Here is a 26,579-nt window from a genome sequence, read left to right on the forward strand (position 1 = left end):
CCAACTAATGGAAATGGGAAGACAGGAAGTTACAAAAATGTTGGACTTAGGGAGAGGGGGGAATTGAGGAATTAAGCAGTGAGTGCAGCCCAATTTTGCTGGTGCTAAAGCCAAAATACAGCATCAGGTTTTGCATTGACTTCGGTAAAGTCAATGCAATTTCAAAATATGACACGTACTCTATGCCCTGAATAGATGAGATAGTGGAGGGAATAGGTAACACCAAGTGTATAATCACTTTGAACTTAACCAAGAGATATCAGTAAATCCCTTTGGATCCAATGTCTCAGGAAATTACAGACTTTGCAACACCCTGGGGCTCTACCACTTCAAGATGTTACTTTTCAGGCTACATGGTGCCCTGGCAACCTTTCAACGGTTAATGGACAAAGTACTCCACCCTCACTGGGCATATGTGATCACCTATTTAGATGCTTTTAGGTAATATTTACCAATACATAGGCAGACCACCTCCTGGGGTAAAAGAAGTGTTGCAGTAGATACAAGCAGCTAGTCTAATGGCTAACCTAAGAGTCACCTGGCGTACACAGAGACCAGGTACCTGGGATGGGAATGGGAAAATTGAGGCCCCTAGTCAACAAGGTAAAGGCCTTGGTGGAAGCACCAGTGCCAACAACTAAAAAGCAGGTGAAGTTGTTTCTGGGCTTGGCCATCTACTACTCACGCTTCATCCCATAATTTGTGACCATCACTGCTCTACTGGCTGACCTGCTGAGAAAGGGAGCACCACAGAAGATTCAGTGGTCACCCAAATGTGAGACGGCATTTGGGGCACGAAAATGGCTACAATGCAGTGTGCTGGTCCTGCACATCCTGTACTTAACAAAATAAATTATATTACAGACAGATGCCTTGGAGCAAAGCCTGGGGGCAGTGCTCTCTCGAGTTGAAGGATGGAGAAGATCCCATTCTGTACCTCAGTAGGAAACTCCTTCCCCCAGAGCAGAAGTGCACCCTCATAGAAAAGGAGTGCTTAGCAGCTAAGTGGGTACTTGAGGCCTTCTGCTACTACCTCCTAGAGGCCTGATTCCTGGTTCCATTTGGTCACTGACCACATGGCTTAATACCATGCGGGAGGCCAAACCTTGGTTGACAAGATGGTATCTTGTCTGTACAATCTTTTGATTTTATGATACAGCACTGCCCGTGCAGTGGCACATGCAAATCCGGACTGGGTCGGCAAATGCAAATCCGGACTACTTCTTCCAAGGTGGTGGTGGTGGGGGGGCAGGATTGAGAAAAGGGAAGACTCCACTTTTAGGAGGGGGGATGTATGATTAGGTGCATGGCTCAGGGGCAGGAGCACAGCTGTGAGCCCAGAGGAAGTTAAAAGCTCCCAGGGACAGGAGCTGGGGGAGAGAAAGAAGATGGCAGTGCTGAGGTGAGCCACAGTGTCCTCTCTCTGGGTCTGAGGAAGGACAGTAGCTGCAAGTTAAACAAGCAACCATACAATCAACAAAGGTTTAAGTACTTGCTTTGTTATGGACACTGTTTTCCTTTCAGGAACAAGTTTGCCTCCAGAAAAATAAAGAAGTAAACGAGATCGCTACAACCAGAGTAAAAGTAATTTTTATAATACTTAATAAATTAGGAGATCCCTCTAGAGTTTGTACTTGCCTGACAGTGAGAGGTTTCTAATGTAAAATCTTTAATGTCTAGCTTCAGGGCTTACCCATATAGTTTCTAATATTTCATAAATAAATAAAGGTGCATTTTGACTTATCTCACCTGCAAGGTTTGAAACAAAAATTATTCTTAGGAAGAAATGGATTTCTATGTCCTGCAAACTCCTGTTCTACTCAATTAATATATTCACCCACAAAAAACAAACATACTACCAGTTGCTTTAAAGATAGTAATGCTCCCAGTTTTGGCCCTGCAGGCCATATGAATGGCATGGGACTGGTCCACAGTCCAGAACAGGCCCTATGCCAAACCTGCCCAGCTGGGATTGGGTACAACCCCCATCCAACTGGGATTTGGGCTTCAGAGCCCTGAGCTGCCTTGCATGCCTGGTTTAGCACACAGGCCACAGATCTGTGGGGATCCCCACAGGCCAGATGGCACAGTGCCATTTTCTAACACAGGCTTGTCCAACATACAGCCCGTGGGCCGCCATGCGGCCCTCCAAGAAGTTTTCTGAGGCCCGAGGTGCTGCGATGCAGAGCAGAGGCCCCGGGTGGCGGGGCGTGGGGCTGGGGCAGCGGCCGCCGGCGGCAGCAGAGCACAGAGCCACAGCAGTGGGGCTGCTGCGGAGCGTGGAGCGCAGAGCCATGATGACAGTGGCAGTGCCAGTGGAGCCACAGCAGAGCGCGGAGCCGTGGCAGCGGAGCGCGGAGAGGTGGGCAGGGCCGACCCGTGGGCCCCAGCCGGCAGCGAGGGGAGGGGAGCTCCTTACCGCCGTGGGGGCCAGCTCATCAGTGAGCTGGGGCCTCGCCACACCTGATTGGACGAGCTGGGGACGGGCTCCACCCCTTGCCTCCGGCATGTGGCCAGGGGAGCTGCAGCATGGCCCGTGCCTTGCCCACATGTGTGGTGGGCAGAGGGACGAGGGAAGTTCCTGCGTGGAGCTGGAGGCACGTCACGGCTGGCCAGAGCGGACGGAGGCACAGGGTAGGTTCCCGTGCAGAGCTGGGGGCACCTCGAGGCCAGGTTAGGGCTCTGTGTGTGTGTGTGTGTGTGTGTGTGTACATGTGCATGTGTGTGTGCTTCCCAGCACATCCCAATAGCTGCTTTGGCTCATACTGCAACCCATGTGCTTTGCGTGGAGCTGGAGGCACGTCACGGCTGGCCAGAGCGGACGGAGGCACAGGGTAGGTTCCCGTGCAGAGCTGGGGGCACCTCGAGGCCAGGTTAGGGCTCTGTGTGTGTGTGTGTGTGTGTGTGTGTACATGTGCATGTGTGTGTGCTTCCCAGCACATCCCAATAGCTGCTTTGGCTCATACTGCAACCCATGTGCTTGGAAGCACACACACATTCACATGCATGCATGCACGCACACAAACATAGCCCCAACCTCCCAGCTCCCAGATTCCCACCAATCTGGTACTTTTGCTAAAATTTTCTCCAGTGGCTGGGACACTGAGACAGCCTATAAAATCTGGGACTGTCTCAGCCAATCCAGGATATATAGTCACCCTACGTATAAATAGTCTAGATTATTTTTGTTGACTTTTTTTTTTTTAATGATAGACTAATTCCTATTGAATTTCAGAAAAGTACCTTGGGTGGGCCCAGGGACAACATACTCAGGCATTTTCAACTCTTTCTCCTTTCTGTTTCATTTTCTCCTGTCTTTTTCATTAGGTACATTCCTATCTTTTAATGCCACCATCTCTTTTGGTTCAGATACTCAGAGCTGCCAATTCTCATGATAGTGGGGGGAAAATTTTGGTTGGAGCTGAAACCAGTGAAAAGCTACAGCCCTCTAACACAGGCTTGTCCAACATACGGCCCGCAGGCCTCCATGCAGCCTGCCAAGCCATTTTAGCTGGCTCGCGGCGGAGCGCAGAGCCGCGGCAGCAGTGGCAACGCCGGCAGAGCCGTGGTGGCGAAGCACGGAGCTGCAGCAGTGGCAGCACTGGCGAAGCCACGGCGGCAGTGGCTAAGAGCCACGGTGGCGGTGGCAGGGCTGCCGCAGAGCGCAGAACCATTCATAGATTTCATAGATTTCTAGCGTTGGAAGGGACCTGGCAGATTATCAGGTCCGCCCCCCTGCTCCAGGCAGGAAAGAGGTCTGGGGTTAAGTAACCCCAGCCAGATGCCTGTCTAATCTCCTCTTGAACACCTCCAAGGTAGGGGAAAGCACCACCCACAGCAGCGGAGTGCAGACCTGCGGCAGAGCCGTGGCAGCGGTGGCAAGGCAGCAGTGGCAGGGCAGCAGCCAGGTGGGCGGGGCCGGCCCGCAGGCCCCAACTAGCTGCAAGGGGAGGGGAGGGGAGCTGCTTATGCCTGTGGGGCCCAGCTCATCAGTGAGCCGGGTCCTGCCACAGCTGCCGCAAGGGCTGTACGGAGCGGGGCTGCCCTAGCCGTGCCTGACTGGAGGAGATGGGGACGAGCTCTGCCCCTTGGTCCCGGCACGTGGCTGGGGGAGTTGCAACATGGCCTGCACCCTTCCCATACACGTGGTGGATGGAGGCGCGTGGTAAGTTCCTGCGCAGAGCCAGGGGCGCTTCGGGGCCAGCCAGGGTAGACGGAGGCACAGGGTGAGTTCCCGAGCAGAGCTGGGGGCGCCTTGGGGCTGGGCCGGGGCAGACGGAGGCACAGGGTAAGTTCCTGTGCAGAGCTGGGGGCGCCTCGGGGCCAGGCCGGGGCTGACGGAGGCGCGGGGTAAGTTCCCATGTGGAGCAGACCCATTTCATTGTCACTTCCTACAACTTCATTGGTGTCAAAGGTCACATGACATCACTTCCTGATGTGATGTCACTTCCTGCAAGGTCTTTGAATATGGCTCACTGGCCCACTGGGTGATAAAAAGTTCGTGATCCGGCCCCACATTCAAAAAGGTTGGCCACCTCTGCTCTAACAGGTCTATGTACAGATGTTCATTTCTGTATCACAGTAGCATGATCTTAGAAGAACAACAAGTTAACAACTAGTTCTTTAGCCAAAATGAATGTTAATTGAATGATCAGATAAGTAACCAAGAGGGCTAATACATGAAGCCCTAGGACTGTGATTCTCAACCAGGGTGCCTTGAGATCTTTTCAAGGGTGCCATGGGTGCCACGCAATGTTAGCACTCTTAGGCGTGAAAACATGCTTCTCAAGGATAAACCCAGAGATTTCAAATAGGAATCCAGCGTGTTAAAAACACATTCTGACCTGTCGTGGTCTTTCTGAGTTCTTTGCAACACAAGAATTGCTCTATTATTTTTCTGTAGTCAAAAACCAAAGGAAACCAGGAGCTGACATTTTCTGAAGAGTGCCCTTAGTCTATTGAGGGGTATTTTGAGCTGAGAAAGGATGAAAATCACTGCCTTAGGATATGGGAAAGATATGGGAGGAAACCAAAATAAAGCAGACTGCTTGTATGCAGGAACATAGGTAACAACTAGAGTCATTCAGCATGTCATAGCCTCCCATAGACCGAGACTCGAACCAACGAACCCCCGGTCTCAGCGGCCCTTCCCTACTCAAGGAAACTCCCGCCCCTCCCGCACCCGGGAGGCGCAGGAGTCATTGCGCATGCGCCCACCCGGTTCCGGGTCGTGGCTGAGCCGCATTACGTGACTTCGGCCGTCAGGGAACGCCCACGGACGGGGCTGGGCTCAGAGGTGCTCGCGCCTGGGACTGGAGCTAGGCTGGGACGTGCGCATATACGCTCCGCGGGGCGCCAAGCATAAAAGCTTATCACGTGCTGCGAGCATGGCCAGCGGGGACATAACCGCGGGGCCGGCGCGGAGCGGGCGGGGCCGGCGCGGCGCCATGGGAGAACGGCGGCCGCGGGTCCTGGTGCCGGCGGCCTACGCGCGGCCCTTCATCTGCTCCTTCTCCGACTGCGAGGCCACGTTCAACAAGGCCTGGAAGCTAGACGCGCATCTCTGCGGGCACACGGGTCAAGTGAGCGCGCGGGGCGGGGGCGGGGCGGGACTGGTGACGTAGTGGCGCGGAGCCCGGCTCCGTCCCGCTCTGCTCAGCTGTTAACGGTCGCGCCCGGTCGTTCTCTGTGGGGCCTCGCTGGGGGCTTCTCGGCTTCACATCGCTCCGCGCCTGCCCCGGGCTTGGCTGCGCTGCGGGCTCCGTCTGCCTCCCATGTGTGTAAAATGCACACAGCCCTACACGTGTATCGCATAATACGGACATAAAGCTTCCGTGAACGTTTGTGTGTGTGTATATATGCAAGCTTATGTATATTTATAAATATATGGAGATTGATATCTATCACACACACGTGTGTGTGAATTTTATATTGCTGTGTTTGATATGTGTAGGAGTGTGTGTATACATGTGCATATTTTGCACACAACAAAATGCACACTTGTATATACATATAATTTTATTACACATGGATATTATGTGGTACTCCTTCCCATAACAACGTGGTTTTGTGGGGGGGGACGGGGAAGGCGCCCATGCAGCAGAGGAAGAGGACATCAGTGAAAATGGCAGCAGCCTCACCTGACAACTGTCACTATGGCTAATGTAGATCAAAAATACAGTGAAGGGGACAGCAATGGGAATTATTTCAGGCCCGCCACATGAATATGGAGAAATGCTTTTCTTTCCTCGCCTTCTCATTAGACTTCCTTGGCTCTTGAACTTCCTGCAACTCAAGGAACAAACGGGAAGGCTGGTGAAAGAGATTTGGGGTTTTTTGTTTTGTTTTGTTTTTTGCGTAATAAAGCCTGAGCTAAGTTTGATTCTGTTTGAACCACTTTCATTTATTTAGTTAAAAAGTCAGTTTTATAATCTGAGTAACTTTCTAAAGGAGGAAAAAACTTCTCTATATTTCATACATGAGATCTTTAAGGAATCTCAAAGGTGTGAATAATCATTTAACTGTTGAACGCAGCATTGGACAACTCTTCTTCCAGCCGCGTCCCTTCCTCATGGTTTTAGATGTTCTAGTATTCAAAAAGCTGCCTTATTAAAGGGATCTAAACAGATTTTCTGGCAAATCAATAGAATTATCTATAATAAAGCTATTTCAGGTTTCTGCATAATATGTCTCTCTCTTTAGAGACCATTTGTTTGTGATTATGAAGGTTGTGGTAAAGGTTTCACCAGAGACTTCCACCTCGCCCGTCACTTTCTTACACACAGTGGAGAAAAACCTTTCAAGTACGTATAGTATTCCTTTTTCTTTGGGTCCCAAAAAAGAGGATTCATTTGTCTTTGTAAAAAAAAAAAAAAAAGCAACATAATGCAGGAAAACCAAATCAAGTGCTATAGCATAAGCATGCTTTTTAAGTCAGGAAAACCAGTATAAGATTTGGTGCACTGGTTCTGACGAAGTGATCTGCCAGTCTATTATCTCTTGCATTTGGTAACCTTGGCATCCTAATTATTAACATATAACCTGCAGTTCTGTTCCTCTTCTATCATTTTCTGTTCTTCCCTCTAGCCATTGAAGGGACTTGTAGTTCCTGGCATCCTGACAAGATGGGTCTGCATCTGGCAGTGGCCCAAACTGGATGCTTTTAAAGCAGTGGTGCTCAGCATTTTGGCCCAGGAGACCAAATGAATGGCATGGGGCTGGTCTGCGGGCTGGCATGGGATCCCTGTGTTGCTTCTGCCCAGCCCTGCATGCCAGAATTGGCTGGCCTGTGCACCCCATCTGGCATGCAAGGAAATGCAGGGCTCCCTGCATACCCATGGGGAGCCCTGTGGGTTGGATGACCCAGTGTTGGGGGTTGGATATGATCCACAAGCTGGGAATTGAGCACCTCTCCTTTAAAGGAAGATTCTGGGAGAAGTGACAACTGAGGAACCAGTTCCTTCTTGTAATACCAAGCAATTATTAGTGAGCTTGTGCTATGAAGTTCAAGATGTAAATATATATATATATTTTTTTTAATTATCTGCTTAGCCTCCTTTTTAATGATGTGGCACAGCAACAAGCTCCCTGCACCTGCTGCGCTTGTGTCAGTGCGGCCTGGACTGGGAAGGCTCCTCTGTGCTGCTGGGCTGGGTCCTCCCCAGCTCACCCTGGGGGGAGGGAGGGGTCCCATCCCGGGGAGCAGTCTCCACCATGCACACTGAGTCCTTCCACCTCCCACGTGTGGCGCTGGGGCTGTGCAGGGCTGGGTACATGGCTGGCTCAGCCCAAGGAGGTGTTGCTGCAGGCAGTATCGGGTCTTAGGGGCCATTGCTAGCCCCTCATGCTATGAGTGCGGCCCCACGGTATTCCTGAGGGGCAGTGGTGCAGCAGGGATCCCAGGGGAAGCATTAGGACTGGACCAGCAGCCTCCCCGGCTGAAGCTACTGCGCTGCTGCCTCTTAGGAAAGTCCTGGGGCTGCGTTTACTGCTTGAGGGGCCGGTGGCAACCCCTCAGACCCATCATTACCTGCTTCAGTTGTCACAACGCCTCCTCAGGCCAAGTCAGCCATGTGTTCAGCCCTGCCTCAGGTAGGGCCAGACCCTGCATGGCCCCAGCGCCATGGGTGGTAGGGGGAAAGAATGTATTGCACCTGGAGGAGGCTTCTCTGCTTGGACTGGACCCCCACATCCTCCCGGGTAAGCTGGAGAGAGCCTGGCCCAGCAGTGCAGAGGAGCTTTCCCAGTCCAGGCCGCACAGTGTGCAGTGGCACAAGCACAGTGGGAAGTGCAGGGAGTGTGTTGCTGTGCCTGGGCCCTGTTACTGTGGAGGCACCAGGCAGATGCACAGCAGGGCTGGGAGTGTCACTGCTGTGGCAGGAAGCCCCTGCCTGACCCCACATCCCTCCCTCTGTATGGCGGTGGGGTCTGGGCACAGGAGAGGTGTTCAGCCCCAGCTCTGTCTATAGCCCCAGCCCCTACCTGTGTGGGCAAGGGGAAGCTGTGGCTCAGCAGCTGAGCAGCACCCCTAAGTGGTTTGGCCATGCAGGATGCCTTCAGCTTCTTGCCAGTGGCCTGGGGCCTGCGCACTGCAGGTGCGTGGTAAAGATGTAAGGGGCCAGGGCAATTCCTACTGAAAGTCACTGAACAGTAAGTGGTAAACAGTATAAATATAATTGTTATTTAACCACTTACATCCTTACATGAAGTCAAGTAGTTTATAGCATTCATCTATTTAAGCTACTGTATTTACCCAAATCAAAGAAGATTTAGAGTTTAAGATACCGATTACCCCCCCCCCAATAATTAGGTTTGTTAAAACTTTCCAGGTAATAGAACCTAATAATTTGGGGGTCATCTTAAATTGGCCACTCTTCCTGCTGCTGTGGTGGAGAAAGCTTCAGTGGGGAGATTGAGAGGCCAGACTCCTGTCCCTTGCCCCTCTGCCATGGGTGGCTCTTGGTCTGGGGCAGTCAATGCTGGTGGCTCTGCCTCAGCCAGCCAGAGAGAAGCAGCACTGAGGCTCCAGGGCCTGGCCAGGTTGGGGTGGGAGCTGTGGCTGGATGGAGCTGAAGGTAAGTGGTAGTAGAGGGAGATGGGCTACACAGCCTCCTTCGTGTACCCCCTGCCATGAGCCCCTTTCTCTGCTGCACGAGGCACCCCACTGTGGGAGCTATGGCTCCCCATGCAGCCACTCCAGGTTTGGATGGAGACAGCTGAAGCAGCTGGCAGGTTCTTCTTTCCAGCATCTGCTCTCTGCCCCCAGTATACCGTACTGGCTAGAAGCAGGCATTAGGAGGAGGAACTGTGGCTTCTGTGGCTGGAATGGCTCTGGGACTCTCCTTATACTTGCATTAGCTGGGGGACAGCAGTGGTGGGTGGGTTCGTCCAGTGCCAGCTCCCAGCCAGCAGGAGATGCTGGGGGGGTGAGGGTGGCAGAGAACAGATGCAGGAAGAAGAAACCTGCCCACTGCCATTACTGTCCCCTGCTGGGTTTGGTACCATATGCAGCTGCAGTCTATGGCTGGAGCAGCTCTGGGGCTCCACCTGTGCCCAAGTAAGCCAGAAACAGCAATATAAGGGAGATGCAGCCACGCTGCCCCACTCCAATCGGCCCTTAGTAAGGTACAAAAATAATATGATAGGGACAGGGGAAAGTAGAAAGGTACTTACAGTTAATGAAGTCAGTTGAGCAATTCCAGGAAGTGGACTGGATGTGGATTTTAGGTCTGGAAGCCAAAAATTTCTAAATTTGTAATCAGTTTCTACTCTGATTTGGATTGCTTTTGTACTCTTAGATCCGGGCCTTAACCTCTGGTTTTCATTGGTTTTAAAATGGGTGCTTTGTAGAAGGGTTGTGAGAGTCGATTGATGTATACCTTAGTCTTCAAATCATTGTACAAAGTGCTAAGCTGATAGAAGAACTAATTCTTTGTATATATAAAAACTACAGTACCTTCATTTCTAACTTGTTGATTTCCAGCCAGAGTGCTGCAACACTCTAGGATGCCTTGGGATCCTTTCAAGGATGTTGCAGAGTAAGACATAATGCAGTGTTAGGTGTGCAAACAGGTTTCACAAGGTAGGCCCAGAGATTTCAAAAAGAAGCCAGAGTGTTAAAAAACATTCTGGCCTGCTGTGGTCTTTGCAAAAGAATTGCTGTATTCTCTGTAATCAAAAACCAAGTGAAAACTAAAGATCTGGCACTTTTGTGAGGAACCTTGAGTCTGAAAAGGTTGAGAATCCCTGCTCTAGCTCTCTTCCTGTATTCTCCCATAATTTAAATTGTATTCTCTTAATATTATATTCACTTGTAGGTGCACAGCTGATGACTGCAATCAAAAGTTTACCACAAAATCAAACTTAAAAAAGCATGTTGAACGCAAGCATGAAAATCAACAGAAGCAGTATGTTGTAAGTAAATACTGGAAAAAGTAGTTACTATAATGTTTCATAGATTGTAAGGCTGGAAGGAACCTTGGAAGATCATTGGGTCCAGCCCCCTGCACCAAACAGGAAAGATAACTGGGGTCAAGGTGACTGCAGCAAGGTAACTGTCTAGTCACCTCTTGAAGATTTCCAGGGGAGGTGGTGATTGCCCCACCTCTGGAGGGAGCCAATTCCACAGTCTCGACACCCTGACTGTGAAGAAGTTTCTCCCAATATTGAGGCTGAACTGATCTTTCAGGAGTTTGTGGTTATTACTCCTGGTTTTCCCCTTGTGTGCCCTGGTGAACAGTTGCTCACTGAGCCCATGATGTACTCCACTAGTGTAGTGGTAAGCTGCTACCAGGTGCCCCCTCAGCCTTCTTTTTGCTCAGGCTGAAGAGTCCCAGATCCCTCAGCCTTTCCTCATATGGCTTGACTTGTTAAGACTGATCATATGGGTGGCTCTTATTTGGACTCTCTCAAGCTTGTCCATGTCTTTGTTAAAGTGTGGCGCCCAGAATTAGACACAGTACTCCTGCTCTACTCGGCACTGGTGAGACTGCAGCTGAAGTATCACCTCCTTGGCTTTGCTGGAGATGCATTGATTGGTGCATGCCAGAGTATTATTTGCCCTACTGGCTATAGCATTGCACTGCCAGCTCATATTCATACTGTGGTCTATTATTACCCTCGGGTCCCTTTCATTCGTGGTGCTAGTCAGTTTGGTACTGCCAACGTTGAACTTTATCAGGTTCCGGTTGGCCCAACTTGCTAGCCTGTCTAGTTTTGCCTGTATCTGTTGCCTATCTTCAAGTGTGACCATGCGTCCGTGTCATCCACAAACTTGGCCAGTGAGCTCTTCACCCCCACAACCAAATTGTTATAAAGATGTTGAAAAGTACTAAACTGAGAACCGACCCCTGCGGGACACTGCTGCCCGCTTTTCACCAGGATGACACAGATCCGTTCACTATGACTCTCCGGGTCTTATCCTGCAGGCAGTTTCTCACCCACCTGACTGTCCTGGGGTTAAGCCCACAATCCTCCAATTTTTTCATGAGGACATCATGGGATACTAAAGAAGGACTTCTTGTCCTTGATTCCTGTTGCTAATCTAAGTTCAGTCACCGCTTTACTCTGTCTGGTCTGTTCCCTGCTAATGCAGGCCATCATGGAATAGTCCTCCTTTGAGCCTGCCCTGAGCTTCCATTGTTTATAAGCTTCTTTCTTAAGAGGACACTGATTTCCCTGTTTAGCCAAGAGGGCTTCCCAGCCCTTCTGTTAACTTTTCTCTGCATGGGAATTGACTTCCCCTGTGCTTCAAGGATCATGACCTTAAGGAACGACCACTCTTCACACACACCTTTTGCCTTCAGTCCGTGGTCCTGCAGCATTTGCCCTACTAGTGACCTAAACTTGTTGATTCTCGGGCGAACTCCAGATAAAGTTCCTCCCCCTGGCTTGGTCTGTAGTATATGCCTACAGTTAGGTCTCTCTTGCTGTGGCTCCGCCACCCCTGCAGTGCAACTTGACCCAGAGGGTTTCAAGCTGTCCATTTTTGGAGCCAGTGTCGGCCTCCAAGGAGGTGTATTACTCTTTCACGTACAGCAATGCCTCCATCTTTTTTTTTTCCCCACCTGGTCCCTTCTATGCAGGGTGTAGCCCTCTATAGCTACACTCCAGTCATGTGAGGAGTCCCACCAGGTCTCCATAATCCCTACTAGATCATAATGCACACTGGAGAACATGAGGGCTAGCTCTTTCTGCTTGTTCCCCATGCTCCTGGCATTCCTATATAGGCACCTGAGTCCTCCTCCTGAGGCCCACGTCTTCTTGTACTGCTGATGGAGAACTATTCCCTCAGCTTCCGCAAGAGTGGCTCTTCCAGTGTCCCTGTCTAATGAGCTTGCTTGTATATTGGTCCATGGACATGTTTGAATTTGTGTATCCCTGTACCCCAGCAATTTTAGTTTAAAGCCCTGTCCAGAAGATCGGCCATCCTGGCCGTGGACAAGGAGTTGCCTTTCCTCGTTAGGTGGATGCCATCTCTTCCCAGGAGTCCTTGACCACGGAGCGCACTTCAGGGAGCGGAATCTGAAGTCTCCTCTTCTTTTAATTTATTTAAACAAACATTTCACAACCTGTAAACATGATAACTTTTTCAAATAGTGAAGAACAACTGTGGATTTTGTGCCAACTCTACAGATTTTATATACTAGCAGAAACTTCTAAATCACATTTTCTCTCAGATTGGTTTCTCTTTCTAATAATAACTTAATTTTTCCAAACAGTGTGACTTTGAAGGTTGTAGAAGGTCTTTTAGAAAACATCAGCAGCTTAAAGTTCATCAGTGTCAACACACCAATGAACCTGCTTTCAAGTAAGTGAATAATTTTTTAATACCAAACTTTAGCTAGTTCACTTAAACGCTGTGTTTGAGAGTGAGCCTGAGACTGTCAGTGCGGGTGAAAAATATAAATATTCTGGTTTAACTATGGACCTCATATTTAAACCTCTCTTCTAGCGTTCTAAACATCTGTTAAAACCAATGTAATTCAACAACTGTGCATTCTTGTCTATAGAATAGAACTAAAGCATGCAATATTCTTTCATTTTCATGATTTTACTTGAGAAGTAGTGCTCCATAACTTACATGTCTGGGCAATCAGTGCTTTGAGTTTATTATAGGAGTCACCCAGTTGAATAATCTAAATTTTACATTTGGTATGAAACCCATAAGCAGAGCAGCACTTCTTTTGTTTTGTTTTACTGTTGGATTGGCTACTCTTTCTGCCCCAATTGAATAAAGTGAGAGGTTTTAAGGGGATAATTGCTCTGACCAAGCAACTCTACCTTTTGAGCTGTTTAGCTGCTTGAGTCAATATTAATTGAGTAAAGCAAAATTGGATGTTTTATTTCACTTTAGTGGAACTTCCATATGCATTCCACTGTACCTTGTAGCCCTGTAACATCCATGTCTGCTGGGTGATAAATTACTGGTTTTCATTGCAGGCTGTACTAGTGACTTGCTCTATAGCTTTGGGCTAAACATGTTAGCCCCCAGCTTCCACATGGCTTTTATGGCTGGAGGAACTGCCCTAAAATGTTGACATCTCGGTTTGAGAGCCTGAGATGAGTTGCTAATTCTACAGAGAATGTTTCTTAACTACAATATACAGTTTGATAGATCCGAGTCTCCTACAAGAATTGTATAACGAAATGCTCTGCAGTACCTTAACAAAGACGGAAACTTTTTGGAAAATTTAAAAATTGTCCTGATTAATTGTGGCATGTGTGGTGGTGAGGGGTGGGTCCTTATGCTTTTTTGGCTTGACTGCATTTAATGTATTTATTACCTAGATGTAGTCATGAAGGATGTGAAAAACACTTCTCTACTCCAGCTAGACTGAAACGGCATGAAAAAATACATGAAGGTAATCTCAGGTTCTGCTTTTACTTCAGCCAGACGAGTACAGCAAAACCAGTTTTTATTTACCAATATAGACTGGTTCTCAACTTTATGTTCAGGGTTCCCACCTGTAAATTTTTTGAATAATGCGTCACCCGGTTGAGAGAGCACGGATTTACTACCTCAGTGGTTTTCTGCTGGGGTGCTGCTACTGCTGCCGGGTAAAAGTACTCTTGTGTTTTGTGCATGCTCAGACGGGGAAGGACAATTTTAAGAGTGTCCTTCTTATCACATCCCTTTTCAGTCTGGTCTCTGTATGCTCCTCCTGGAAACGGAGGTGTATGGAACTGTCCCATCTGCGCCACATGCGTGTTTCTGAGGGACACCACGCACAACCAGACTGGAAACAGCTGCGGCATGAGCACACACTCCTGTTTGCCTTCAAGTTATCAGATAAGCCTAAAAGTAGCACCCACTCTTGGCAGCAGTCCTTCCTGGTCTGAGTCTGCATGAAATACATAGGGCAATTCCACCTGGGCACAGCAGTTGTGCGTGTACCATAGCTCTCTTGGAAGAGTCTCGCAGCTCCCCAGTTGAGAATCACTGATGTAGACAGGCTTGGAGATCTGAAAAATAGATGGCCCTACTTTGTGAGACTAGCAGTCCAATTGGATATAGAAAGAAGCAAGGCAGACTTAATCTGGTTCACCATCTGGAATATGACCGAGCATTGCAGCATTTTGCACGTAACTGCATTTTTAATATAGGTGAGCACACTGGCAGATCATCTTCAAGATGAAAGTACTGTTGGTCATGAGGACTGTTGTCTAGGATTTAGGAGACTGAGAGCAGTTTTCTGCTTTCATGCTTCCAAAACATGGCTCGTACAGGAAGGTATTTAGGTGCTAAATTTAACTTCTGTGAATTTGAAAAAGAATTGCTTACCTACACATCTTTTGAGGATTCGTTTGAAGTGTTTTGCTTTTGAGAATGGGACATTGACCTTAGTGATTTAGCCATCTCGCAGTGAATGAAGGAACTCCTAAATAGTTCTAAAATATGGACTCAAGTTGCCCTGTGCCTCCACGCCTCACCTCTAAACAAAATAAAAACAGCAACGTGGAAACTGATGTTCCATATTTCGACTACTTTTTTCCATATTTGCTGTGGCCTAAACAACCTGTAAACCTTACTTGATTCTGCCTGATGGAAAAACTCACTTGACTTGAGTGAGGCAATAACTTGTTTTATATTGGTAGAATGAAAAATGTCAAATATCCTCCTGAAGTCCAATTTAAGGTATTAGATGTGGCTTAAGTTAATAGTTCTTATACCTTAAGTGACCTTAATTCTCCAAGGGACCATGGTTAACTAAAATCCTCTACTTGGCCACAAAACAGGCAGCCTTATTACAGTCTGTCAGATGTAGATCTACCCCCACCTCAAGTCTTTGTAGAATCCTTTCTAGGAATTGAGGCTAGCTTGGCTTTTACCCGTCTCCTCGGCATACTGTCCAACAAAAGATCTGGTCCCAGTTTTTGTACAAATAAGTTTGAATTCAATTTGAAATAATAAGTACTCTTATTCATACAAGCTGAACAGCCAACTCCTCTTGGCCATTCAGCCTCAGCTGAATCTGAAACTAGTGTGCGCGCGCGCGCATACACACATACACTCTGCTATATCTGCTTCTTACTGCTAACTTTTCTGCATCCTCCAGCCCTAAAACTTCTCCATGAACAACTATGGCTGTTGAAGCATGTGCATGCAGATAGATACTAGGCACTTCATGGCATATGTTAAAACAGACTGATGTAGCACAGTGATTCTCTCAGCCTTTTTTAGACTTGGGCTACTCCTCCATAATTCTTCAGAATTCAGTGGCACCCCATTTAAAAAAAAATATGGTGCATGCAAATGGCTGGAAATACATTATTTAAACGAACTGGAAAAAGCATACATGAACAGCCATAATATTGTAATGCCATGCTTCTTGAGCATGGCATTAATTACAATATTATGGCTGTTCATGTATGCATTTTGAGAATTACTGTTCTAGAAAAATACTGTTATGGCTCCTGTCACCATGGTGTCTGTACACCCTGAATCTATAAAGTATTTATTCCTGGAGAAGCTTAGAGTCAGTGATTAAGGGTCAGATTCCATCTCACTGAAGGTATCTAATGGCTGTTGGGGGTTTGTGAGAGGTCTAGAAATTGAACTTTTTTAATACATAAAAGAATCACTTGTAGCACACACTTACAAGAAACTTTAATCTTATTTCCTGAATGCTATGCAAGTCCAACTCGCTACCATCTTGTTACCTGATTGACTTGAAAAAGGCAAACTTTACACTTGCTGCAGAGTGGAGCTGTTTTCCTATAAAGTTGGGAACACTATATATGCTTGCGTAGTGCCAATTTGATCTTGATGACAAATATGTGGAAGGGGATTTTCAAACTGGAGTGACTTTTTTTTCCCCCCAGAATCATCAGATTTGCACAATGTACCGGGATTTCTCTTTCACTGACTATAACTTTAATGTTTTGGGGCTGGAGACTTTAGCTCTGAGCTGTGTGTGCATATATAAGACTAGCTGACTTGACTGCCAGACTGAGTGTGACTTCTTTAATAGGATATGCATGCAAGAACGAGAACTGTTCATTTGTTGGAAAAACATGGACAGAACTTCTAAAACACATGAGGGAAAGTCATGCAAGTAAGTCATAAAAGTGCTTGTACAGTAATATTGATTTTTTGTTTTAATGTTTTGGCATACTTGAATAAGTACCCAAGATAAAAGGAGGTCCTTATTAATCTCCCTCTTATCAACCTATTATGCATTTTGGGGGGGGGGAGAAGGGACGTTATATGTAACTTGTTAGTACAACATAATATATTAAATCTCTCCCATTCCGGATAACTTTTAGTTGAAAACTATTACCCAGTAGTATTTGCCATGTGTTGTGATCAACAGTATATTTTATAAAAGGATATCATATAGCTAGGTGAGGAAGGAAGACAGGTGGAAGTTTCTGAATTTCTTGCACTTCATATGAACTGAAACTTCTTGTAAAGCAAGGGGGCCCCTGGGCCAGATAGGGACTGCAGGGCTCCTTGCAGGCCAGATCTAACCCATGGCATGAGGGCTCTGACAACGGCCGCTCTGGTGGTGTGGAGGTCCAGTAGGGGCAGTGCGGAGTCAGGTGGCAGTTGGAGTGCAGGGCCTAGTGTGGGCAGCAGAAGTGCAAGATCTGGCAGCAGCAAGCCAAGCTTATTGCCAGAGGGCCCAACTTCTGGTGCTTTCCAGTAGCCCAAAGGTCCAGATAAAGAGGCTCTGCAGGTCTTATGTTCGACACCCCTATTGTAAAGGACTGACTTCTCAGTTAATTCTGAATTTTTTTTCAAGCACTTTCAGTAACTAACTTTGGCTTTTTTTTCATCTAGAGCCAATAATCTGTAATGTGTGTTCTAAAACATTCAAACGTAAAGACTTCCTCAAACAACATCAGAAAACACATGCTGAAGAAAGGAAAGTATGTAGGTGCCCAAGAGAAGGGTGTGAGAGAACTTACACGACGGTGTTTAATCTTCAAAGCCACATCCTCTCTTTTCATGAGGAGAGAAAACCATTCTTATGTGACTATGCTGGCTGTGGGAAAGTGTTTGCAATGAAAGTAGGTATTTTTGGACTGTATTAAAATCAAGATTACCTTCTCTTGAGCTATGTAAACATAACTTCCTTTTCAATTTTAGCAAAGCCTTGTAAGACATGCTGTTGTTCATGATCCTGACAAGAGAAAGCTGAAATTAAAAGTAAGTCATACTCTTCTGGAAATTCCTTTTGTCCATTTCCTCTCATTTCTACCCTCATCCATTAAGAAAGTAACTAGCAAGAGTTTCTGAAATCAGGGTGTAAATTACCTAGTCCATCTAACATATATTTATTTAATGTAAGCAAATACAAATAATTCTGAACCTACATACTGCAAAAGAGTCCCAACACTTTAATATATTCTTATTTTCTTTAGAAATAAAAAAGTACATGCGAGGAAAGTGTATGTGGTGGTGGTTGTTTTAAGTCTAGAATTCTAAGTCGCTGGGTTAATTTGTACTGTAATTATTCTTTTCCCCTCCTCCTCCTCTCCCCCAAAAGGCAAAACGATCTCGTCCTAAACGAAGCCTGGCCTCCCATCTCAGCGGATATATTCCTCCTAAAGCTCAGCAAAGAGAGGCTAGCTTGGGAACAGAAAATGAGATGCTGAATAAACCTGCAGAAAATGGGTTACCAACTGTTGAAACACTGACTCTGCGCTAATGGCTTATTAAGACAAGTCTATCCAAAATAGACTATTTCATGAACTTAACAAGTGCTTTATTAAGTTTATAAGGACTTGTACAGAATATTTTCACTGGTAATTTGTTTTGTTTTTGTTGTTTTCTTTTAATTAAAGTCACTATTGCAATTCATTTGATATTGTAGCTTCACTTCCATGTTTCTTACGAATGTCACTCTGTTTGTTGTCTTTTACTTCTTCCACGTTCTGTTTCTGAAGTTCTGTGTCTGCTATATACCTCAACACACACACATACTTCTTGCCTACGATTGCTGGCTGGGACTGGTAAGTAGCTTTCTCAGACACGGCTTCAAAAATCTTAGCAAAGAGCAATGGCTGAAACAGGATAAATAAGTTATAGGCATTATTTGATCTATGCAGGGCACTTAACTAGTTACTCAAAGTTGAGATGTATAACTGCAGGAAATAGCCCCTTTGGTTCTCTTGGTGACACTGAACCACTGCCTAAAGCAAAAATTGAATTCAACAAGACTAATCTCAAAGTTATGTTGTCCTGGCTAAGTTTATGCTCTTCTCACCACTACACGAAGTGCTTCATCTCATCTGTTTATCAAAAAAGTTCCCTCTCCATTATAATACTGAACTTCAGTACCTATCATCAGGGTTGAGTTACTTTTAACTTAAGTTCCACTAAAGGTTTTCTTCTCTCTATAGCTGTATTTTGTTTCTACTTGCTTCAGTAGTGAAACTTATTAAGTATGTTCTATTATCCATGCAATCACTTTTAATGGGAAAGATTTATCTTGAGTTTAAACTCCCTATTATACATGCTATTGTTAGAGTTCCTGTTACTATGAGAGGAGAAACTGCAGCAGCTAGAGCCCAGGTAGATAGATAAATAGGGGCCAGCTGTAAGAGGGAAGACAGCAAATGGCCCATCAAGGTAAGGGGCACATCTGCAGCCAATCTGAAGAAGTCAGCTAACTGGAAGGGGACTGGGCTTGGGGAACATATAAGCCCAGGGCCCAAGTCAAGGCAGTCAGTCTGGCCCTGCAGGCTGCAGAAGAAGAGTCCTGCAGGGGGAGAGTTGTAACGAAATAACTAGTGGTGATCTGTTAGACCTGAGAGCTGTACACAAAAGGCTGAAGGCTTGCAGGGAGCTGGGAACCAGGATGAGTAGGCTTAGAGTTATGTTACAGCCAGTGGGCTTGGAGTTTGGTAACAGCTGGTGCGCGCACGTTCACATTTAAGTTTTTAAACTGGTGGATAAGGCACAGCAAGCAAAGGGGTGATGTGGCTGTGGTGGGACCCTTGAGGGACTCATTGCAGTTCAGTGCCTGAGAGGCACATGAGATGGAATCTTGCTAGGGCAGGGCACAGGACTGTCAAGTGGCAATAGGCCTAAGGCTGAGAGGGCAGGACCACAAGCTGGAGAGGGATGGGAACCAGAGGCAGTAGCCTACAGCTGAGAGAGGGCTGAAACCAAGGCCAGAGAGTTCAAACCCTGAGCAAGGTGAAGATGGCACCAGAGGGCCCAGCACTAAGAAGCCCAAACCAGGTACAGCACAGTGGATCTTGGCTAGATGGCCCAGTGAGAGAGGGAGAGGAAGCTGAGGCCCCAACAACTGGACAGTAACATCTGCAAGCAGAGCCATCCCTAGGGGTGTGCAAGGTCTCGGGCATATCTGCCTGTGGGGGTGGCCAGACCGTTGAATGTGGTGGGGCCTATACAGCACTGTCTGCAGGGCCCCCCAAACCATGAGGCCCAGGGCAGCTGCCCCACTTGTCTCCCCCACCAACAACCCTGTCTGCAAGGTTTGGATATGCCTACAGGGGAGGCTAGAGGCTACAAAATTAACCCTTAAGGTGACCACCTGATAGAATCCAGCTTACTACTCTACAAGAGCTCACTGGGGCCATGGGGCAGCCTCTCTTTCAAAAATACATTTCCATCAAGGCATGGCAGATGGGAAGGGCAGGATACCTAGAGAGCTAGGGTAGAAAAGGACCCATGTGGTCACCATGGGACCTGACGCTTGTTACACACAGCAGTTCTAAAATAGAGGGAAGGCAACTCTTTATGAACTCTCAAAAGTAGAGAGAATGTGTAACAGGTCAAGAGAGCCTTTTAGAGAAACAAATTTCAGTAACTGGTAACGAGTGCCTGGTGTCAAGCAATGGGCTGCTATATACCAGCCCATGTAAGAATCTGTACTTATCCTGTAGTTTAACAAGGTCTACAAAAGGGGAACAAAGTTTTTATGTTAAGTAAATCCCTAATGTTCTTCACTCAATTACAAGATATGAATGCATCAAATTGTGATATCCTAAAATAGCAAACTGAGCAGGTCTAAGTCATTGTAATGAAAGCATACTAAAACAAAAAAATGGGGATATAGTCAAATAACCAACTGAATTTTCTTTGAAAGAAAAATGTTTAGTAGTGTGGCCAAAAACCTAAAATTAACAGCAAGGTGACAAGTACAACTAACTAGGTTCAAACTCATGGTGGTAGAATTAAGATAAATTTACATCTTTCTTTGGACTATTCAACAGATTAATGAAGTAATAAACATAATTTCAAGGCAGAAGTGTGAGACTACTTGTTTAAGTGCACTGTTCAAATGGTCTGTCTGAAAAGGCAGTTCTCCCCTTAACTGGTTCCTGATAAATGAAAATAGCTTTACTTAAAAACAGGGGGAGAAAGTTACTACTTTTAATCACTGAAACTTGCATTGGGGTGGCATGTTCATGAAGACAGTGACATCATTAAAAACATTTAGCTCTTCCATAGCTTACCATTGTTTCTGGATCTTCATTCTTTTTCAAAACAGAAATTTTGACATGATGCTTCTTGTCAATCCACTGCCGAATCTGTTTAATTTTGGTCTCCAAATCATGCTTTGCAATAACTGAAGATAAACGTATCTCTTTCAGCTCACAAGGCCCTGTTAAAATATAACCACTCATTTATGGTCTTCAAGAAAAGATTGATCATTAAACATGTTGCCCATAAGGAGTTAATTTGTGGTCTCCAGCCTGCCACCTGACCACAGCTCCTCCTCTTTGCAGCTATAGTCTGGGGGCTCTCCCTCCATCTTCCGTTACCTGCTCCTGCCCCAGGCATGGGTTACTACAGCACACAGCCTATGGTGCTAGGGATACCTGTGGCCCAGGGTGCCCACATAGCACAGTGCAGCTGGAGAACTGAAAGTAAGACAAGGGCATCTGTATCTGTGGTGCAAAGGAGTTGGAGGCAGGTGCCTGGGTTACACAGGTGTAACCTACAGTGTGTGGGCCCCAGGTGCTTCAAATGCAGTAGTGCTACTGCACTGACAGGGCTAGGAGCTGAGTAACCAGCTGATATATCTTCCTTCCAGAAGTCATCTCCCCCACTAAGACTTAACTCTTACCTCCACCTATTTTTCTCCTGATTTGCCTGTGGCATGTATCAACATTCCTCTTAAAGATGTTTTCTCTGCCCCACCCTACAGATTTCACCAGCAACTAACATTATTAAAATAGAGGTGATTTTGGGGGTGTGAGGCAAGAAGAAAGTAACATGGAAAGTCTTCTATTTCCAGCACCTTAATACCTCTTGTCAAAGTAATGCTGAACCTCCCCTCCTTTCCCCTATCCTCTCACTGGCTCAGCTCTTCTATATACTGTAAAATCTCTGTTAACTGGCATCCCTGGGGTAAGGGGTTTGCCGGCTATATAAAAATCCCAGCTACCTGAAAACCCCCAGGAGGGGTTTTCAGACAAAGTGGGGAGGGGGCGCAGCGGCTGCATACGGAGCAGTAGCAGCACAGGGTGCTCGGTGGCTGCCACTGTATACAAGCTTTCCCCCGCTCTCCCCTCCATGTCCAGCTGGCCAGAAATCTGGTTAATGGAATTTCCAGTTACTTAAATGCCAGATAGTGGAGACTTTACTGTACTAAGACTGTTTGCCTTTTTTTTTTATAGTAAAATATTTGCCTACTAAGTGGGAAAACTTGAAAATTAGTCACTTTCTGTTCCAATCTCATTCTCTTCCAAGAGTAGTCTTGAATCCTACTGAAAATAATAGGAGGTTTTTGAAACTGCAAATTCACTTCTCTCCCAATGATCCTTTTAAATGGCCATTATTACAAAATCTCTTCACAGGTGCTTTAACAAAAGAGCAAATAATCATTATAGTGGAATTACTGCTCTGACTCTTATTTAAAATCAGCAATATAATCATGGGCACAAAGCTTCAAGAACATGCTAACCATTTCTTTGTCACGAGCAGGGATCCTGGTTTTCTCCATTTAAAAATCACATTCTCCGATTTAAAAAAAAAAAATCACAAATCCTCAAGATTAAAAACTCCGAAATCCACGTTCTTCTGCAATTAAAATGAAATGCCACTGTATACATATGTATCAGTTGAACACAATCTTTTATTGATATTTACAATTTTAAAGCAATTTGGAAGCCTCCCAGTACCTCAATCACTACAATAAAATAAATTCAAAATACCTAATATATTTTGGCATTTGATTTGGTGGATTTTAATCAAGGAAAAATCAGAGCTCCCCCCCTGCTCCCTTCACTCACCAAGATGTGGGTCCAGCTGCAGGTGTCTCCCCAACAGCTTTGTGGTGCTGAGGAACCCTGCCCTGCCCATGCCATTGCTCCTCATTCTTCACCCACAGCCCCTGGGGGCCCAGCTGCCAGGGCTACAGGGCCAGAAATCTGGGTCTGCAGCCTCCTGCCCTGCCAGCAGCGACTGGGCCTCAGCTGCTGCTCAAGTGGAGCCTGGTTCCCCCTTGCCCATGGGTCCCAAATGCCCTCCCTCAGAGCCCGCATAGCAGAGAGGAGCCAGCCCCCCCCCCCACTGTCTACCGTGGTTCTGTCCCACCTGACACCCAGGCCCTGTAGCTGGGTACTCCAGGCCCAGCCCCAAGCCTCATGCAACACTCCCTGGGCCCCTCCTCTCTGCCCCCTCCCAACTTGTCTGCAAGGAGCTGTAGGAGCTGCTCTCCATGCTTCTGGTTGCCACATGCATGTGTGCACACACATGTACATGGCAGCCCTCCCTGATCAACCTTCTCCTACTCCCCCCAGCCCCTTGCAAGCTGGAACTCTGCCAGCCTGCACTGGGAAACCCACCGTGTCCCATGTTTTTCTCCTTAAAATGAGAAAATCCGGTTTTACCACAGTTTTTGTGGCAAACGGAAAACCCGGATCCCCTGGTTATAAGGAAGATGTTAAGATGAGCCAAATGGGATATCACTTTATGAACACACACCTTTTGTAAATGCTTCTTCTTGTGAGGGTATCAACCCAATCATTCAATATCTATGTACAAAATCATGTCAGATGAAAGGTGAATAACGGTTTTGGGGGCTTTTTTGTTTTTAAGTGGATGGATTCCCATTTGGAATGGTAAATACATTGCTGTTTAAACTTGCATATTTTCTCCACTCAGTATTGTGCTGTTTTGTCAAAGCCAATGACAAAAGCAAGCTTTTTATGCATAGGCCACCTTGTTTGTAAGAAGCTGATTGTTCTGAAAATTCCTTTAGTCTCAGTGTTGCTGGGAACTAGCTGTATCCACTTAAACAGATCTTATAAGCTCTAGGTTAGGACATATGAACAAATTTGTTATGAGACAGAAATGTCAGCCTCTCTGCACGCGCAGGCAGTTACCACAATCTTCTCTCTCAGTAACCTGCATCAGCAGTTCAGCTTTCACTTAATTCTCAACGAAACAAGGTTAAATTACTGGTTTTAGTTTGTTCTTTCCAAAGGATAAAAATGTGCATATGAGCAGTTACTGTATGTATGTATGTTACGCATGATAAAAGCCTACCCTGTTTTACTGCTCAAAAAGCGGTTTATAGGGGTGCACTGATAGAGATTTTTTTTGACCGATAGCCGATTGTTAAGGAGGCATATCGCCCAATACCGATCCGATTTCCAATACAGCTGCATACAGCTGGTAAGTCTATTGTGGTGGAAGGGAGACAGGGGAGGGAAGGGGCGTGGAGGGGGCAGATCAACGCCCCGCGCACTGAGGGAGGGAGCAGGGGCAGGCGCTGCCCAGTCAGGGTAGGGTGGGGCACAGGACAGAGCCGTGGCTCATGGGGGAAGGGGGGCAGCTCCCACCACTGCTTGCACCCTGGAAGGCACGCATAGATTCCTGACATGTATCAACAAGCTCTACCTGTCTTGGGAAGTATACGAGCCAACCAAAGGAAATGCCCTCCTAGATTTAGTCTTGGCCACGGGGGATAACCTGGTGAGTGATCTGAAGATAGAGGGTAACCTAGGCGATAGTGACCACGACACTATCACTTTCACTGTCTGTCTTAGGGCTGGGAAATCTGTCAGTAAGGTACAAATTCTTGACTTTAAAAAAGCTGACTTCAATAAGCTAAGGGCTTTAGTGAACAATGCCCTATGGCAGGGGTCAGCCACCTCCGGCACGCGTGCCGAGCATGGCATGCAAGGCCATTTTGCTCAGAACTCTATTGCCAGCCCAGACTCTTAAGCAGCTGCTGCCAGCCACAGACCCCAGGCTACTTCCAGCAGGCAGCTGGGAGGCTGCAAGCCCTGCTGTAAGCAGCCCAAGCTCCGTGGGCCGACTGCAGCTGAGAGGCTGCAAACAGCTGCTCCGGGCTCCGGCATGTCAGCACTCTGGCCAAAAAATGAGATCTACCCTCTTCCAAGGTAGACATTGTGGTTTCTTTGGCACGCTGGCCAAAAAATGTTGCCTAACCCTGCCCTACAGGATCATGGGCGGCAGGGAAAGAATGTGGATGAAGAATGGTCGTTCCTCAAGGATATGATCCTTGGTGCGCAGAAGTTGTCCATATCTGTATGCAAAAAAGGTGGCACAAGGGCCAGGAGGCTATCTTAGCTCAACAGGCTTCTACCCTGGAGATCTTCAAAAGGAGACTGGACGCACGCCTTGCTGGAGGGCGTTGGGGGGGCCGGGGGAGGAGGAGTGTGTGCCCCCTGGTTCTGCATAGGGTGAGGCAAGGCGGAGCAGGCTTGAGCTGGACCTGCACTGGCCTCTTCTCAGCGGGGACTAGGCTCAGGGTAGGGGCTACAGAGGGACCTACAGCCACCCCAAATTTTGCCACAGCCCCACTCCCAGCATTGCCTGCCCAGCGCAGCACTTACCAGTTCCTGAGCTTGCTTTTGCCTTTTTTCTTCTAATCTGTTCTGCATAAATCTGCTGTCCAGTCATTAGTCCATAAACTGGAGGCTCTGCATCAAGGTTCAGTGGAACCAACTTCAGTTCGCGTTCTGTCATGAGTTGAATAACTTCTGCTCTGTGCATGTTTCCTAGGCTGACCCCTTTCTCATCAATTAGCTGCACGATTTGGCTGGGGATTTTTCTGCCAACACTTCCAAAAGTGGTGGGTGTTACTTTTTTTTTTTTCCCCCCTGGTTCCGGGTTAGTGTCTACACCTGAAGAAAATGATTTGGTCTGTACAAACACGAGTCTTTGTTTAGTTCCAACTGTGGTTGCCCATAACGAAGCGAACGGTGTCTTCTGTATCATGGGCTTCAAGAAGCTTCCAAAGCATCTACTTAGGCAAGTAGTTTCATTCTTTGTGGCTTGATGTATTAATTTCCTTAGGCAAAAGGCAGCCATTCTAAGGAAGTGAGAAAGATGAAAAAGACTGTTACCTCATCAATTAGGATCTCAGTAGTTGTTTGTTAGAGACCTTAAAAAACATTTGGATGCTTATCTTGGTGGGATCCTTTGACCCTGGCTGACTTCCTGCCGCTTGGCCAGGGGATTGCACCTGATGATCTTACAAGGTCCCATCCAGCTCTGAAATCTATGACCTAAATCATGAGTAGTAAAAACCCTAATCCCTGAACCCCCCTCTCCAGTGTTTGCTAAGTGATATATATCATGTTTGGACTGAAAAAAAGATTCAAGTTGAATATTCATCAGCAACCTCCTAAAAATAGTGGGGGGGGAGGAGTAGGATGGCCATCACAGAGGACAGTCCGGGTGTCCCCTGTCCTCTATTGACATGAAACCTGATGCCTTTATGTCCTCTATTTTTCTCTTGAAGAAAAATCTCCTCTTTCTGTTACCCAGGGGCTGTCATACCGGCAGCACGGTTGAAGAGAAAAACAGAGGAGGTAAAAGCGTCAGGTTTCGTATCGGTAGAGGGCAGAGTAGCAGAAAACCGGAACGCCCTCTACACGGTCACCCTGGCGGGGCAGAGAGAAGTGGCTGCATCTCTTTCCAAGTTTCTCGGTGTTATGAACAGGGCTCTCCCCCGCACGTTGGACGTGGGCCTATCCGACGAGGCCCCACAGGCCTGCGGCACGGACCGCGGCGCCCAGGCTGGGGGCGGGGCGGGGCGCGCTCCCTGCGGAGCGCAGAACAGGCAGAGCGCTTGCGCGCGGGGCGGCGTTCGGGGGGGGGGGGGCCCACCCCTGGGCAA

At 47.1% G+C, this 26,579-nt stretch overlaps 2 protein-coding genes across 2 annotated transcripts; one reads left to right on the forward strand and one right to left on the reverse strand.

The window, feature by feature from the left end:
• The first annotated feature begins 5,251 nt into the window (after nt 1-5,251).
• Nucleotides 5,252-18,191, forward strand: GTF3A (general transcription factor IIIA). The gene is made up of 9 exons (XM_006027796.3): nt 5,252-5,582; nt 6,703-6,803; nt 10,317-10,413; nt 12,720-12,808; nt 13,789-13,862; nt 16,473-16,556; nt 17,285-17,514; nt 17,594-17,653; nt 17,994-18,191. Exons 1-9 carry the CDS (start codon nt 5,388-5,390, stop codon nt 18,153-18,155), a joined length of 1,092 nt encoding a protein of 363 aa, XP_006027858.2. The 5' UTR covers nt 5,252-5,387; the 3' UTR covers nt 18,156-18,191.
• A 4-nt stretch (nt 18,192-18,195) lies between these two features.
• Nucleotides 18,196-25,892, reverse strand: MTIF3 (mitochondrial translational initiation factor 3). The gene is made up of 3 exons (XM_006027795.3): nt 25,291-25,892; nt 20,935-21,083; nt 18,196-18,510 (listed from the first exon to the last, which is right to left on the reverse strand). Exons 1-3 carry the CDS (start codon nt 25,766-25,768, stop codon nt 18,295-18,297), a joined length of 843 nt encoding a protein of 280 aa, XP_006027857.1. The 5' UTR covers nt 25,769-25,892; the 3' UTR covers nt 18,196-18,294.
• Nucleotides 25,893-26,579: the final 687 nt, after the last annotated feature.

Source organism: Alligator sinensis, unplaced genomic scaffold, assembly GCF_000455745.1.
Source record: "Alligator sinensis unplaced genomic scaffold, ASM45574v1 scaffold84_1, whole genome shotgun sequence".
Taxonomy (NCBI): Eukaryota; Metazoa; Chordata; order Crocodylia; family Alligatoridae; genus Alligator; species Alligator sinensis.